We start from the raw sequence: 12,698 nt of genomic DNA, 5'->3' as shown, positions 1-12,698 counted from the left end.
GAGTACTAAAAAAACCGTTTTTAGTACTCCATGGTGTGCGCTGTACGTACACAATGCCTCATGCATGGTAGATCTACTACTATACATGTACATGTACCTGGATAATCGTAAATTCCGCTAGGACCCTAAAGGTCTGACGTGGAATTAAGGTTGCATAAGGAGGTGAGGCTGAGAATGTGACAGTGTGTTAGGCCCAAAATCGCTCCGTTTTCATATAATTCATAGCGTTTTAAAGACAAACACATTCCACCTCATTTCCCGCCAAAACCAACCCTTCCCAGAATCTCTTTGGCCTTTCTGAGCCGTTTCTTGAATGGATTACTGTGACAGTGTTCTGGGGTATCACTGCACTGGGAGGGTGGGACACTGTCACATTCTCAGCCTCACCTCCTTATGCAACCTTAATTCCACGTCAGACCTTTAGGGTCCTAGCGGAATTTACGATTGCATTTCGGAGGCTCGGCCTTCGAATGTGACAGTGTGATTTTTAAAGACAAGGCTGAGACCAAATCCCAATACTTGCTCAAACATGTATTATCCACAGTGATAGAGCTGGAAAAGCAATATTATAGCATAACAACCGTTGAACGTCATCCAGTGCAAACATGGACAACAGCACTCACTCCTCAGGGTAAATAGCCTGACAAGAGAAAACCTCCACACAATTTACGGCACCCTAAGTGATGCACAGACAGTGCCACTCATCCAGACTACATATACATTGTACATGAATGCAATGTTCGGATATTCCCACAAATACTCAATACTGCAGTTGGGTTACTACCACGGATTGCACTATCAGTAGGTGAAACATAGGCACCCTCAGTCCGGAGAGGCAGCAGCTGAGTAGGGACAATGGAAGGATGATTATGAATGGCTGAGCTATTGAGCACAGCTTGTGACCATTATAGTGGGATACAAATGTATCAGGCTGGCTCCAATTGGCTGCCAGCTAGGCATCTGACATACAGATGACAGCCTGGAAAGCGGCTGCAGCCGAGGCGCCGCGAGTAGGTGTAATGAGCCTGGAAGGAGGGATCAATTCCCAAACAGAGACAAGATACCCTTCAGCCACTGTGCCAGAGTGGATGAGCCCACTGGTATGTGAGGCGCTGGGATTGCCAAGCCAGTGGTAGAATGCTGATTTCTCTGGTTTCAATCGAAACTTGGCTGTGCGGGCTCTAAATTCTCGGGCATAATCAACTACATTTGTAGGCTAGCCAGACTACCTAGTACTAGTAGTAGCTTGGGAACGAAGAATGAGTTTGGACTTCCGGACCTCTGAGACTTTGTCGGCGAGGTAAGCTGAAACATCAAGTAGCACCTCCATTTAGTTGATATCCAATGAGGTCAGCTCAAATGATCGAGCTGACTTTGCAAACTCAAGTAGCATAATGCTAGCATTACACACTAAGTCTTCCTGGACAGAAGGGGCACCCGAAGTTGAGCTTTCAGACCCAGAGGCCAGAGCACTACTCTTATCCTACATCATCTTCACGTCCCATGTGTTACCACACTATGGCTGTGGTGGTCGCTAGTGGTGATAGATACCACGCAGGACACAACACCCATGCAAGTCTTGGCTAGGGGGGAAACCGGATGGGTTAGGCAAGGGGGACGGCAGAGCTGACCGACACATGTTGATAGTGCGGTACTGCTTACCTTCGGAAACCTGATCAGCTAAGAAGTTAGTTAGTGAGGCAGCCATGTGATCTTCCTACCGTGCACCCAATCAGCTGTTCCATAATCGGAAGGCTGACTCGTATGAGACAGTAGGTCCGTCGCGCCTCCGTATGGAGGCGTCTGCTGAAAGTCCCAGCTGAGCTGTAGTATGCCTGACATGGTCCAAATGGCTAGCCGGAGGCCCTGCAGTGGATGTAGATTCTTCCCATGGATCAAGGAGCATAGGGTCGTGCTGTGGCAGCTGCCAAGAGCACTAGATCAACATCTGCAGCAAGAAGGGATAGAACCCTTGTACCAGCTAAACTAGAGCTACTAGAATTGCTCGCTGGATCCGATGTTCTCGGATGCAGCGTAGACACGCGTCCACCAAAGCAAATGGTGGAAACAGGTAGCCGTTCCGCCACATGGCCGGCGGTGCCGTCAGGGCATCGGACCACTCTGCCACTTGGTCTTGGCCGTGGCTAGCTGATGTACACCGGCAGCTGGCAATTGTGCTGCGTCACGAACAGATCTCGGACAATTGGATGGCGACTCTCCCTGATGAGCTGAACCAGCCCTGTATAATTGGATTGAGCTGCCAATCGTCGCTCTCTTCAATGTTCCATGATAGAAAACCGGCCTCAGTGTTCAGGCGACCGGCACATGGAGGGCTTTGAGGTGTAGCAGGCGCTGCTCGACTCAGGCCCAAATGTCCTTGGCTAGTTGGCATAGCTGATGAGAATATGAGTCTCGTATGTCCCGCCTTGGTGATCAACATAATTATGCAACTGCTGTTGTGTTGTCCATCTCTAGCACAGCAATACTGTTATCAGTGACTGGCAAGAGCAAACGTCTGCAGGCCCAGGAAAACAGCTTGAAGATCCTTCCAGTTGATGCGGAAGTAAGTAGTTGTCCAGATGTGTCCATGGCCCTCCCGTGGCCCGGTTCTGGCACACTGCGCCCCGACCGTAGTCGGATGCATCCGATGATATGATTAGAACTGGCGGGGCTGGCACTACTGCCATGGCATTGTGTGCTGCCGACTGGTGTGACCACCACTGCAAGGAAGCCGTCCTGAGGCTCGAGCGTCAGACATATTCTTGTCCAAGGCCGCTCCAGAGCCCGGTGTAACTGGAATTGAAGATTCCGAAATCAAAGCAACGCTACAAGTAGGCAAATTGCTATCCGGGATGCTACCATCCTGCCAATAAGGCTTCGCAGCTCTCAACAGCAAGCTTCACCACACCTAGGCTATAAAGTAAGACCCGTACCCATGGCATGGGGCACAGCAGATCTCTTTTCCCAGTTAGCTGGGAACGGGTATTGTACATAACATAAGCGATCCACCGCGAACATGACCATACTAATAATAATAATGCACTCCAATGCTTGACGTAGTGACAAAGGAGTCTGCGGGGTCTTGGTGCGTATGTCGGGCCCGAGCTGGACTGCCCCTGAGAGCCTTCTCGCCAGGCTGTCCGATACACCGGGGAGTGTTTCCACTTCTGTGCTGATGACCACTGGGGATGCCACGACCGATTGGTCTGGTATGGGGCCCCGGTCGGTAGCCTCCGAATGGCAAGGGGCCCCTGCGCCAAAAGGGGCGACCGGCCGCTAAACGGGCAGGTGTCACAGCAGAACGGAGGGGACTGTGGAATGCCGCATAGTTTGAAAGCGGGATTAGTGGTGACGCTGTGCTCGCAATAGGTGCGATGCATCCACCAGGGCATTGCCTGATTTAACCATTTTCATGGTCTTGGCGGAAAACATTTTGCCACTGAGATTTCCAGTCTCCGACAGCTCTTAGCCAAGAGCTTGTGCTTGGCTTCTATCAACCAGTTCCGCCTCATTTTGGATAAGGACGCATTGGCATACACAGCAACCAACCACATCATCAGCCCTTGGCATCAGTAACGTGTCTGTAGTACGGTGTGCGGGGTCTCGCATGTGCCTCCGCCATTATTGTTGCATAGCAGCTACACCTTACGCAGTTATCTGGTTATGGCTGGGTCGGGCAAAGTACGTGGACTGTTTTGTCAACATACATGTAAGTATCCTGCATCATGACAGGAGCCTCAATCGAACACGATCATAATTAAATCTACTGGCCGCGGCCAGCGTCTCTGGATCGAATACAGCTTCCAGCAGCTGTCATTCAGGCTTTCTCCCTGGCCCTTGCTACATGTCATGACATGTAGATTAAAAGTATAATAATAAGGCTTTGGAAAATATATTTTCCATTGGTATCAGGTTTGGCCTCATTTTCTCAATGCTGCGCTGATGATCATATCAGTCCACAGTCATGAAGGATGAAACAGCATGCTGTTCCAGTGTCCGCAGAGATTGTAGATTAAAATAAAATAAAAAAATGTTTTGTAATTTTTTTTTTTTTGTAATTAATTTTTTTTATTTACCGGTACGCGGTATTAATTTTAATTTCAGACTGATCTGAATCAATCATAGGCCAATTCCTATTCTGTATACAAGGCATGGCCATCGTGGAAATAAAGAATATTAGTATCACTATCTAATATTCTACTGACGGATTTCCGCCCGTCAAATTGGACCGCGCTGAGTTTCCGCTCAGCCACGGCCGTTCCAGTTCCCAACTCAGCAGCTGGATTTCCGTCCAGCTCCGAGTGATCGGAATACATAATAATCTACTGGCAGCCGCCAGTGCTTGCGGATCGAATACAGCTTCAGGAGCTGACGATCGGCTAATTCTACTGACAGATTTCCGTCCGTCAAATCGAACCGTGCTGAGTTTCCGCTCAGCCACGGCCGGTCAAGCTCCTGTTGAGCACATCGTCCAACTCAGTAACTGGATTTCCGTCCAGCTCCGAGTGATCGAAATAATCTACTGGCAGCCGCCAGTACCTGCGGATCGAATACAGCTTTTAGTAGCTGACGATCGGGCAAATTCTACTGACGGATTTCCGTCCGTCAAATCGAACCGTGCTGAGTTTCCGCTCAGCGACGGCCGTTCAAGCTCCTGTTGAGCAAATCGTTCAACTCAGTAAACTGGATTTCCGTCCAGCTCCGAGTCACGATTGGAATCCGGGTCGCGACCCGATGCCACTGAGTTTCCGCTCAGCAAGGCATGCACACTGCTCCGATATGAGCATGTGGCGTTGCTTACGAGGCCATGGTTGTGACAAGAATGTCAGAGAGAAGTAAATAATTGAAACGTTCACAAAACGGAGCGAAGAAAAAGGCCAAAGAGATTCTGGGAAGGGTTGGTTTTGGCGGGAAATGAGGTGGAATGTGTTTGTCTTTAAAACGCTATGAATTATATGAAAACGGAGCGATTTTGGGCCTAACACACTGTCACATTCGAAGGCCGAGCCTCCGAAATGCAATCTGGCAGTGCTGTTGCAAGGATCTAGGACGCCTTGACTCTTAGATCTTGACCTGGGCATTCGCCATTACACGAGTCACGCATGACTTCCACTTCCGGTGAGCTCCGCCTGCAGCCTGCCGGAGATATAATTATTACCGTGTATTATAAAATGGTGTATATTGTATCAGCACAACGACTAACGGACCGCTTACCCGCTGGTGAGTATCGCAGTAAGTAGCTACGAGTGCTAGCGCCAAGGAATACCCAAACAGTTTCCCGGAAAGGCAAACTGCACCTGCTTCTACAAGAACGGCCGGAAGCGAGACCAGATAACATTCCGATATTGGCAGAAGCCACAGCAGGTTTCTGGACAAGTGTATTGCGCTACAAGACACCGACTTCGGAAGAGAAATGGACAATTTTAAAAATTGTAAAGTGGATAAAACTACAATATTAAATTTTGTACAAAGTAGTAGTAACTATTTTCGAGCAGTATGTGGTGTCCTTACCCGCACGCACAAGTCAACGCCCGGCGCCCAAGGGGCAGCATCATGCAATCGCAGCATGTTGCGGTATGAATCATTGAATGACGATCAGAAGTGTGAACGCATCCGACACGGCGATTCAGTGCTTGTCACGTCAGCCGATCAATGGCGATCATGTACTGTACTGTACGTCTGTAGTCAGTACTGACAGTATAGTACCGGTAGTCAGGGCCGGGGAGTCGTGAAAGGGCTTTCTCGGCTCCCCGGTCCTGGTCAGGATTTCTTTCCACGACTCGCTGCTGGTTCATGTGCTCAGCAGTGTAGCAACCTAGTGGTAGTAGCCTGTGCAAGTATGACAACATTGTAGGTGAGCATGATCTGCATTACCTATGGAAGTACAGTACTGTTCATGCAATTGTATAACAAGGTTATCTAATACTGGTTTTTAACCAGTGTTAGGTTATATCATAAGTACAGTACATGTACTGACTGTGGATCACTATGGCTCTACTAGCGGCTCTGGCATCGGGAGAGGGGTGGGCCATGGGGCAAAGGCTTGAATTCCACACAGCAGATCTACTCACAGAAACAGTTGCGCAACTACTGAACACCCATCTCCATTCTGCTACATTGGCTTATTATTATTATTATTATTATTATTATTATTTATTCTTCTTTTACTAGGGAATTCCCAACAGGCGTCAGCGCCTTTTTACAGGGAACCCTAGGTATAATTTGATGGATGAGCGAAATTCAGCTGGTGAACTAGACATGCGGCAAGCCGGTGGAAGTGTATTCCACCTGGCAGCGCCCAAATTGCTTAGCTAAGCCTAAACCATTTCTCATGCTCACTGACGCTCCACAAAGATGCCGTGCGCTTGGACGAATACAAATGTCTCGAATGCTTGGGTACTGAGGTGAAACATTGGGCAAGCACAATATTCGGAATGCTCCTACGTCATTTCCTGGTCCTATTGTACCAGCACTCACCATGGTTGACCACACTGTATACGGACTCCGGAGCTGAAACTATCGTGTTACAGACTGTACTTGCTTTATTCAGCGTCCATTCGCCATTCACCCCAGCTGTTCCTATATTTAGTCAAGTCCCATTGCCTTCCCGAAGGCACTGTCATGATCCCGTGGTTGCTACACCATACGAATCAATACGCGACGAGAAAAGTATCCCACGCACCATATCGTCGCCTACTGCCAGCTACCAAATACATGCAGAACGATGAGTACAGAACTTTAGAAGGCAAGACCGCAGTATACCGGTGAACATGTGGCGGAGAGAGAACACACACAGCGTTTCACTTGCACACGGCTCCGTGTCGGCAGGAGACAGGCTGCGGTTTCTCACAGCCCAGCGGCGCTGTTCCGTGCCTGAGTGCTCAGTTGCGCGAGTCATTTCCAAACTACTAATACTATTACTTGGACCAAGCAGCCCACTAATGGAGTAATGCATTATTATATTCACACTGTAGATCTACACATCATCATGATAGCAGGGAAGACAGCTACAACTACTTGGGAGTGAAAGTGACAGACTGGCAGGATCTGGTGAGCGACGATCAAGGCGGGCTATTCGCACGAGCGCGAGCGCTGTCAGACAGTCCGCAAGACATGACCAGAACGTGCAGAGCTGGACCTTCACTTCACCTCAGCTCTGGCACTAAACCAGTTACCTTACACAACACCTACCCACGCATAGGCCGGAGTGTATGGCCGAAAGACCATAACTCATAACGGCCGCTGCTGCCTACTTCGGGAAAGGACAATGAAGCTGAGCTGGCGATTTCAGTCACAAGGTGACATCTCCATTTCCAGCTCAGCAAATATGTTCCAGTCTTGAGACATGACATGCCGAGAGCAGTGCAGCAGCCGGTCTGTGACTGTGAGTGACTGATCAGTCAGCGATGCGTACAACGTCCATCACTGGCATCAGCAGGTTCGCACCTTTCGTGTAACTTTTGTTCAGTTGACTTGGGTTCGCGAAGCGTTTCTTCAGTCTTGGCTGTAGAGCAATACGTGCCTGGTATTGCATTTGTCTTTAGAAGAGTAGACTGCCTTTCCACGCGAACCTTTCCGATCATTCGGTAGCAGAGCGTTGTGATCCGCATCCCATTGCTAAGGTGCACTGCTAAGGTGCATTGCTGGAGGCTGCATTGTAGGACAAGACGCCCCTTTGATCTGACCACTTGATAACACCGCAGTGTTTTCGAAAATAAGCTGGTTGTTTTGAAAGAGAGGTGGTCTTGCGCAGGCAGTACTCTTCTTCCTTAGGCGGTCGATTTCAGTAGATCTAAGCTTGCGAAAATGGCGGTGGTCACATCGGCAGCAACCCCGGACTGGATGGCTAAGCTCCGATCCAAGAACAAAGACAAGAAGGATGACGTGCTGGGAGGTTCCGCCGCCGCCAAGACTGAGTCAGAGGCGCGCGCAAAGCCGACTGCTGCCTGGATGCAGAAGCGGGACTCGTCGAAAAGCGTGGGTCGAAGCAGCCCCAGCAGTCGGAGAACATTGTTCGGAGAGCCAGCGTCGAAGCAAAACGGCAGTCCTGTGCTGAGTCGACTCAGTTCGTCCAGCAAGCAACAACCGGTCGAGAAGACTAACCATCAAGCTTCGACATTGCCGCGATCCTTTGGCAGCAGTACGCCGAACGGGAGCACCAATGCCGCAGGTAGACCCGGAGAGGCTCAGTCGTCGACCCGCGGAACCAGTACCCTAACAAGGGATGCTGGGAAAGCTGGTGATGGCGAAGCAAAAAAGACACCGTCATCTGGGAGCGGCAACAAGTCATCGGTGTCTGTGCTAAGGAATCTGTTCAGCCAAAAGACTGCGGACAAGCCAGCTCCAGGATCGCCTGTACTGTTGAGCGCCCGCCTGCGAGCTGATGCCACGTCCTCACCCAAACTGTCCAAAACCAGCAAGCCAGAAACCAGTGGTACCAGCAAGGTTGTGGATGGCAGCAGGTCCAGTGAGTGCTCTACAGCAGCACCTCACACCAAGCCAGAACTCAAGGTTACGGACAGCCTTGACCTACCCAGCTCGAATGTTCTGCGACTCAGGAGAATATCCGAGGAGAGAGACAGGGATGCGGCCGCGGCACTACAGGCGAAGGCAGCCGGTGCAAAGCGCAAAACCAGCAACGAGGAAAGGCAGACAGAGGTAGGTAAGGTGCAGCGCAAGACCAGCAACGAAGGCAAGCCGCCGTCTCCATCCACTAAACAAGCTACTAAGCATGGCAACAACACTCCCCAGCAACCTCCCAAAGTGGTGATGCAGGTGGAAGGGAGCCCGAACGAGCCTCTAGAGAGCACAAACATCGATGACTTCATTGCCGACAAGGAGATGCTGCGCACGTTCAGTCTGGATCCGGCCAAACTACGCAAGCTGAGCGCAGGTAAGGATGGGACATTGCAATGAATTTCTGTGCACCTTCACAGAGTATGACAGTGCTTTCCCTTCAGTGCTAGTTTTGTGAGGTAATACAGACGTTTTCACAAGGACTTGCTAAAGCAAAGGTTTGGAAACAGGAGCCCAGACGGTCTTTCTACGGCTCCTCTAATTTGATGCAGCCATACGACTAGCGCCAATCAAAAAACGGCGTCATTGATTTTAAATGGCTATCACCCTTCATTTCACATTCATTTTGTCATTGGCAGTCGTTTGACGAGCCAGGAAATTTATTTATTTATTTATTTCTGCACCTCGTGGCATGTCAAGACAGCCAATTGAATTGAGGAGAGGGTGAGACCAACCACGGAAGAAGAGAAAAAAGAAAATGAAGAGCACGTACACAAAGTGGGAAGGGATTAGCAATGCTCAGCGAGCTATGCAGCGGAAGTGGTGACTGTGACTTTGTTTACTGGGAGATACTGAAGTGCTGTCTGACGAGGGTACAGAATTTGGGCATATCTGGAGCTTGTCTAACACTGGGAGGCAGTTGGAGCCACGTGGAGTAGGAGGAAAAGAAAGGGGAATTTACGAATAGGGTAGACCTAGCTAGGGGGAGACGAACGCAGCTTCGGGCGGTGCCACCTGAATTGAACCAATTTTAAAAGGGACTGTAAATGAGCAGGGTGCTGGTCAAGAAAAATTGAATGTGCCAGAGTGCACTTGGAAGCATCAAGGTAATGTTGCAGAGTGGTAGTGGATGCAGCAGCATACAAGTCTAGATTTGAGGTATAACGATCAGTACGAAATATGATGCGCAGTATACGGCGATGAAGAATGTGGATTAAATACAAATACAAAATCATTGATGGCAGTAAAGTGTGATTGATATAGCAGACCGAGTCACCAGGAATGCTTAACTGCTACTAACTGTTAGTTCTCGGTGTCGTGACAAATGGAGCTAGAAAAGTCAGAGCAGCTACTTGAAAACCTGCAGCAATGGATATCAATCCAATCTTATTGTGGCTCGTGTGTGTGTGTGTATGTGTGTGTGTGTGTGTGTGTGTGTGTGTGTGTGTGTGTGTGTGTGTGTATGTGTTGTGTGTATGTGCTGTTATCGTGTGATGCTCAGAGGGTGCATCCAGTGCACCTGCCTCAGCTACGGGCTCTCCAGCATCTCGCAGGCAACGGCGACACTCGATTCTCCTGACTCCTGAACGGAAGACGGTGCGTACAGATATCACATGCTCTGTGTATGACTGTAGCCTCATATCACATAGAATTCTATTGTAGGTGGTCAGATGCATGATATAGACGTTTCAAATCACCATGTCGCAATGCTAACTGCATCAAGTCGGTAAAATCCGTCTTGGCAAAGCTGTTTCGAACTATGGAGGATAATCCTAGCTGTCAATGCATGCAGAGCGTCACTGAAGTGGTCGGCGATCCGAAATTCCCATTAATTTTTCTTATGTGGTACTCGTTTGGGTGGAAGATTGATGAGGTTATGATTTATCTGCCGGTACTCGTCCTGTCATGCTTGAAGCTTGTGCCATGCTAGTGCGGTGTTGTCAAGGTTGTGTCGTATAGGTATTACCAGCATGCCGGGCACTTAAAGTACACTGGACCCTTTCTCTACACTGGCAAATGACCACATAAATGGATGGGGCGTCCTTTCTCACCCACCAGAGACTATCATTTTCGTATTGATGCTCAGTCCGGGAATCCAGCCTCATCAGTCAGTTCAGCGCTGGCCACTGTGCAGACATAGGCTATCAACACTGCATGGGTCATGCGACCATTCAGTGCACTAGCCGGCTAATGTCACGAGGCTGGTTTCCAGTGAGCATGCCAGTAGAAGTACAGTAAAAACCTGTAACCAAAGACCGGCACCGTGACTAGCGACCAGCCTGCTACTACAGACCACCGTGACTAGCGACCAGCCTGCTACTACAGACCACCGTGACTAGCGACCAGCCTGGTACTACAGTAAAACCTGTAACTAAAGACCACCGTGACTAGCGACCAGCCTGCTACTACAGACCACCGTGACTAGCGACCAGCCTGCTACTACAGACCACCGTGACTAGCGACCAGCCTGGTACTACAGTAAAACCTGTAACTAAAGACCACCGTGACTAGCGACCAGCCTGCTACTACAGACCACCGTGACTAGCGACCAGCCTGGTACTACAGTAAAACCTGTAACTAAAGACCACCGTGACTAGCGACCAGCCTGGTACTAGACCACTTCGCCTGGCTCGGCCTGTCTCAAATTCATATAATTATGGTTGTGCGGTGCAAACCTCTAACTAAGGACCACCTGCCACTAAAGACCGCTTTCTCTGGCCCCAAGGGCAAGGGGTGGTCGTTAGTCACAGGTTTTACTATAACTGTTCAGGTGGAGGTTTTCTAACCACAGTCAGTGCTCTACCTGTGTTCATCAGGCCAAGAAGATGCGACGCCGGGTGTCCTTCAGCGAAGTCAGCCTGGAAGTCGTTCATCAGTTCCAGCGCGAGGAGCCACAGCCGTCGGACGATGAGGATGACGAGGATACGCGCAACATGATAAAACGCGCCATGGTCATGGACGACGCCGACGGGCTAGCAACCGAGTTGCATCCACGACTGTCGCCACTGGGAGCCGGCAGAGCCCCGAAAAAGAACAAGAGTCTTTCGGGGCCGTTTGCATTCCCTGCTGATGAAGACGAACCGCCGGATATGTACACAGACGTTCCAGACTCTGTCGCTGCTCTGCTCATGTAAACATACCAGTAAGAAACCCCTGTTTATCTAAAGATCCGTACCTGTTGCAGTTGAAATTGCCTGTTGAAGCACCACCACAAGTATCAATTTTTGAAAGATATGATTTGCGTATTTCGGAAACTTCAATGCGTGCTACAGAATTGCATCTTTGCTTGAGAAACGTTTTTGCACATGATTGCTTTGAATTAAAATGTTTCTGCCAAAGCGCAGGACCTTCTTGAATACTGGAAACGCTGGGCTTCGGCTACTCCGGATGCGGCACTTTATGCTGTCTTGCAGCATTCTTTTGAAACAGCTTATCATGAGAGTTGCGTGAGTACTACAAATTGTGAAAATACGTTCTTGGCATCGGAAGTAGAACACGATTGCCGTGTGGCTTACTGTGTGTCAGCAGAACTTTCTGACAAAATCGATTTTCTGCCTTCAATAATTGTGCGTAGCCACTTTTTATCTACCCAATATGAATGTATTCTGTTGTAGTCCGCAACGTTATGTTGGATGATGTCACTTTGTTCAAACAGACGAGATCTCAAAGTCTAACATCCATAATACCATGACTTGTATTTATTTGAACTCTCCACCAATACATTCCAAATTCTATTTCAATCATAGAGACCCCATGCATGTCCTGAGTTGTTTTCAATGCTTGTTTGTACTCACATATCCAGTTGGAACCTGAGAGTATGGAGTGTGCTTTCACCTGGATTTGAGGTTCCTCCATGAGCAGCTGTGATGCACCTTCTCCCAAAAGGGCAAACATTTTCTGGTCTGCACACCATAATCTTAACTATTCTCGCAAATGCCTGGAAAGAATGAACATAGCTTGCCTCAAATCGTTGGTTCCAACTTCCAGGGGCAGCTTTTTAACAGGGTATGGTGTCTATGATTTGACTAATAATTATTTATGATCCCAACTACTGCAAATTTGAAGCACGCACATTTAGCTGGTAACAATGGCTACATAACAACCAAGTAACTTAGTGCTGACACTCCACATGTCATTATGCCTACAGAGGTTTGCTGCATTACCTAGTTGACTTGTGTTCC

The 12,698-nt window shown here is 49.1% G+C and overlaps 1 protein-coding gene across 1 annotated transcript; it reads left to right on the top strand.

Moving 5' to 3' along the window:
* The first annotated feature begins 7,244 nt into the window (after window positions 1-7,244).
* On the top strand, window positions 7,245-12,356 carry LOC135823972 (serine/arginine repetitive matrix protein 2-like). Its single transcript, XM_065336852.1, has 3 exons — window positions 7,245-8,893; window positions 10,019-10,113; window positions 11,334-12,356. Exons 1-3 carry the CDS (start codon window positions 7,807-7,809, stop codon window positions 11,649-11,651), a joined length of 1,500 nt encoding a protein of 499 aa, XP_065192924.1. The 5' UTR covers window positions 7,245-7,806; the 3' UTR covers window positions 11,652-12,356.
* Window positions 12,357-12,698: the final 342 nt, after the last annotated feature.

The sequence above is a fragment of the Sycon ciliatum genome, chromosome 8 (genome assembly GCF_964019385.1).
Source record: "Sycon ciliatum chromosome 8, ocSycCili1.1, whole genome shotgun sequence".
Lineage (NCBI taxonomy): Eukaryota > Metazoa > Porifera > Calcarea > Leucosolenida > Sycettidae > Sycon > Sycon ciliatum.
The sequence above is the reverse complement of the archived record's forward strand: the minus strand, read 5'-3'. Positions and strand labels throughout refer to the sequence as shown.

Bases quoted from the DNA above. Each gene is read 5' to 3' on its own strand.
- LOC135823972 (XM_065336852.1), top strand. From the start codon at position 7,807: ATGGCGGTGGTCACATCGGCAGCAACCCCGGACTGGATGGCTAAGCTC. The intron at 8,894-10,018 runs GTAAGGATGGGA...TGTGATGCTCAG, and splicing joins ACTACGCAAGCTGAGCGCAG to AGGGTGCATCCAGTGCACCT. The intron at 10,114-11,333 runs GTGCGTACAGAT...TGTGTTCATCAG, and splicing joins TGACTCCTGAACGGAAGACG to GCCAAGAAGATGCGACGCCG.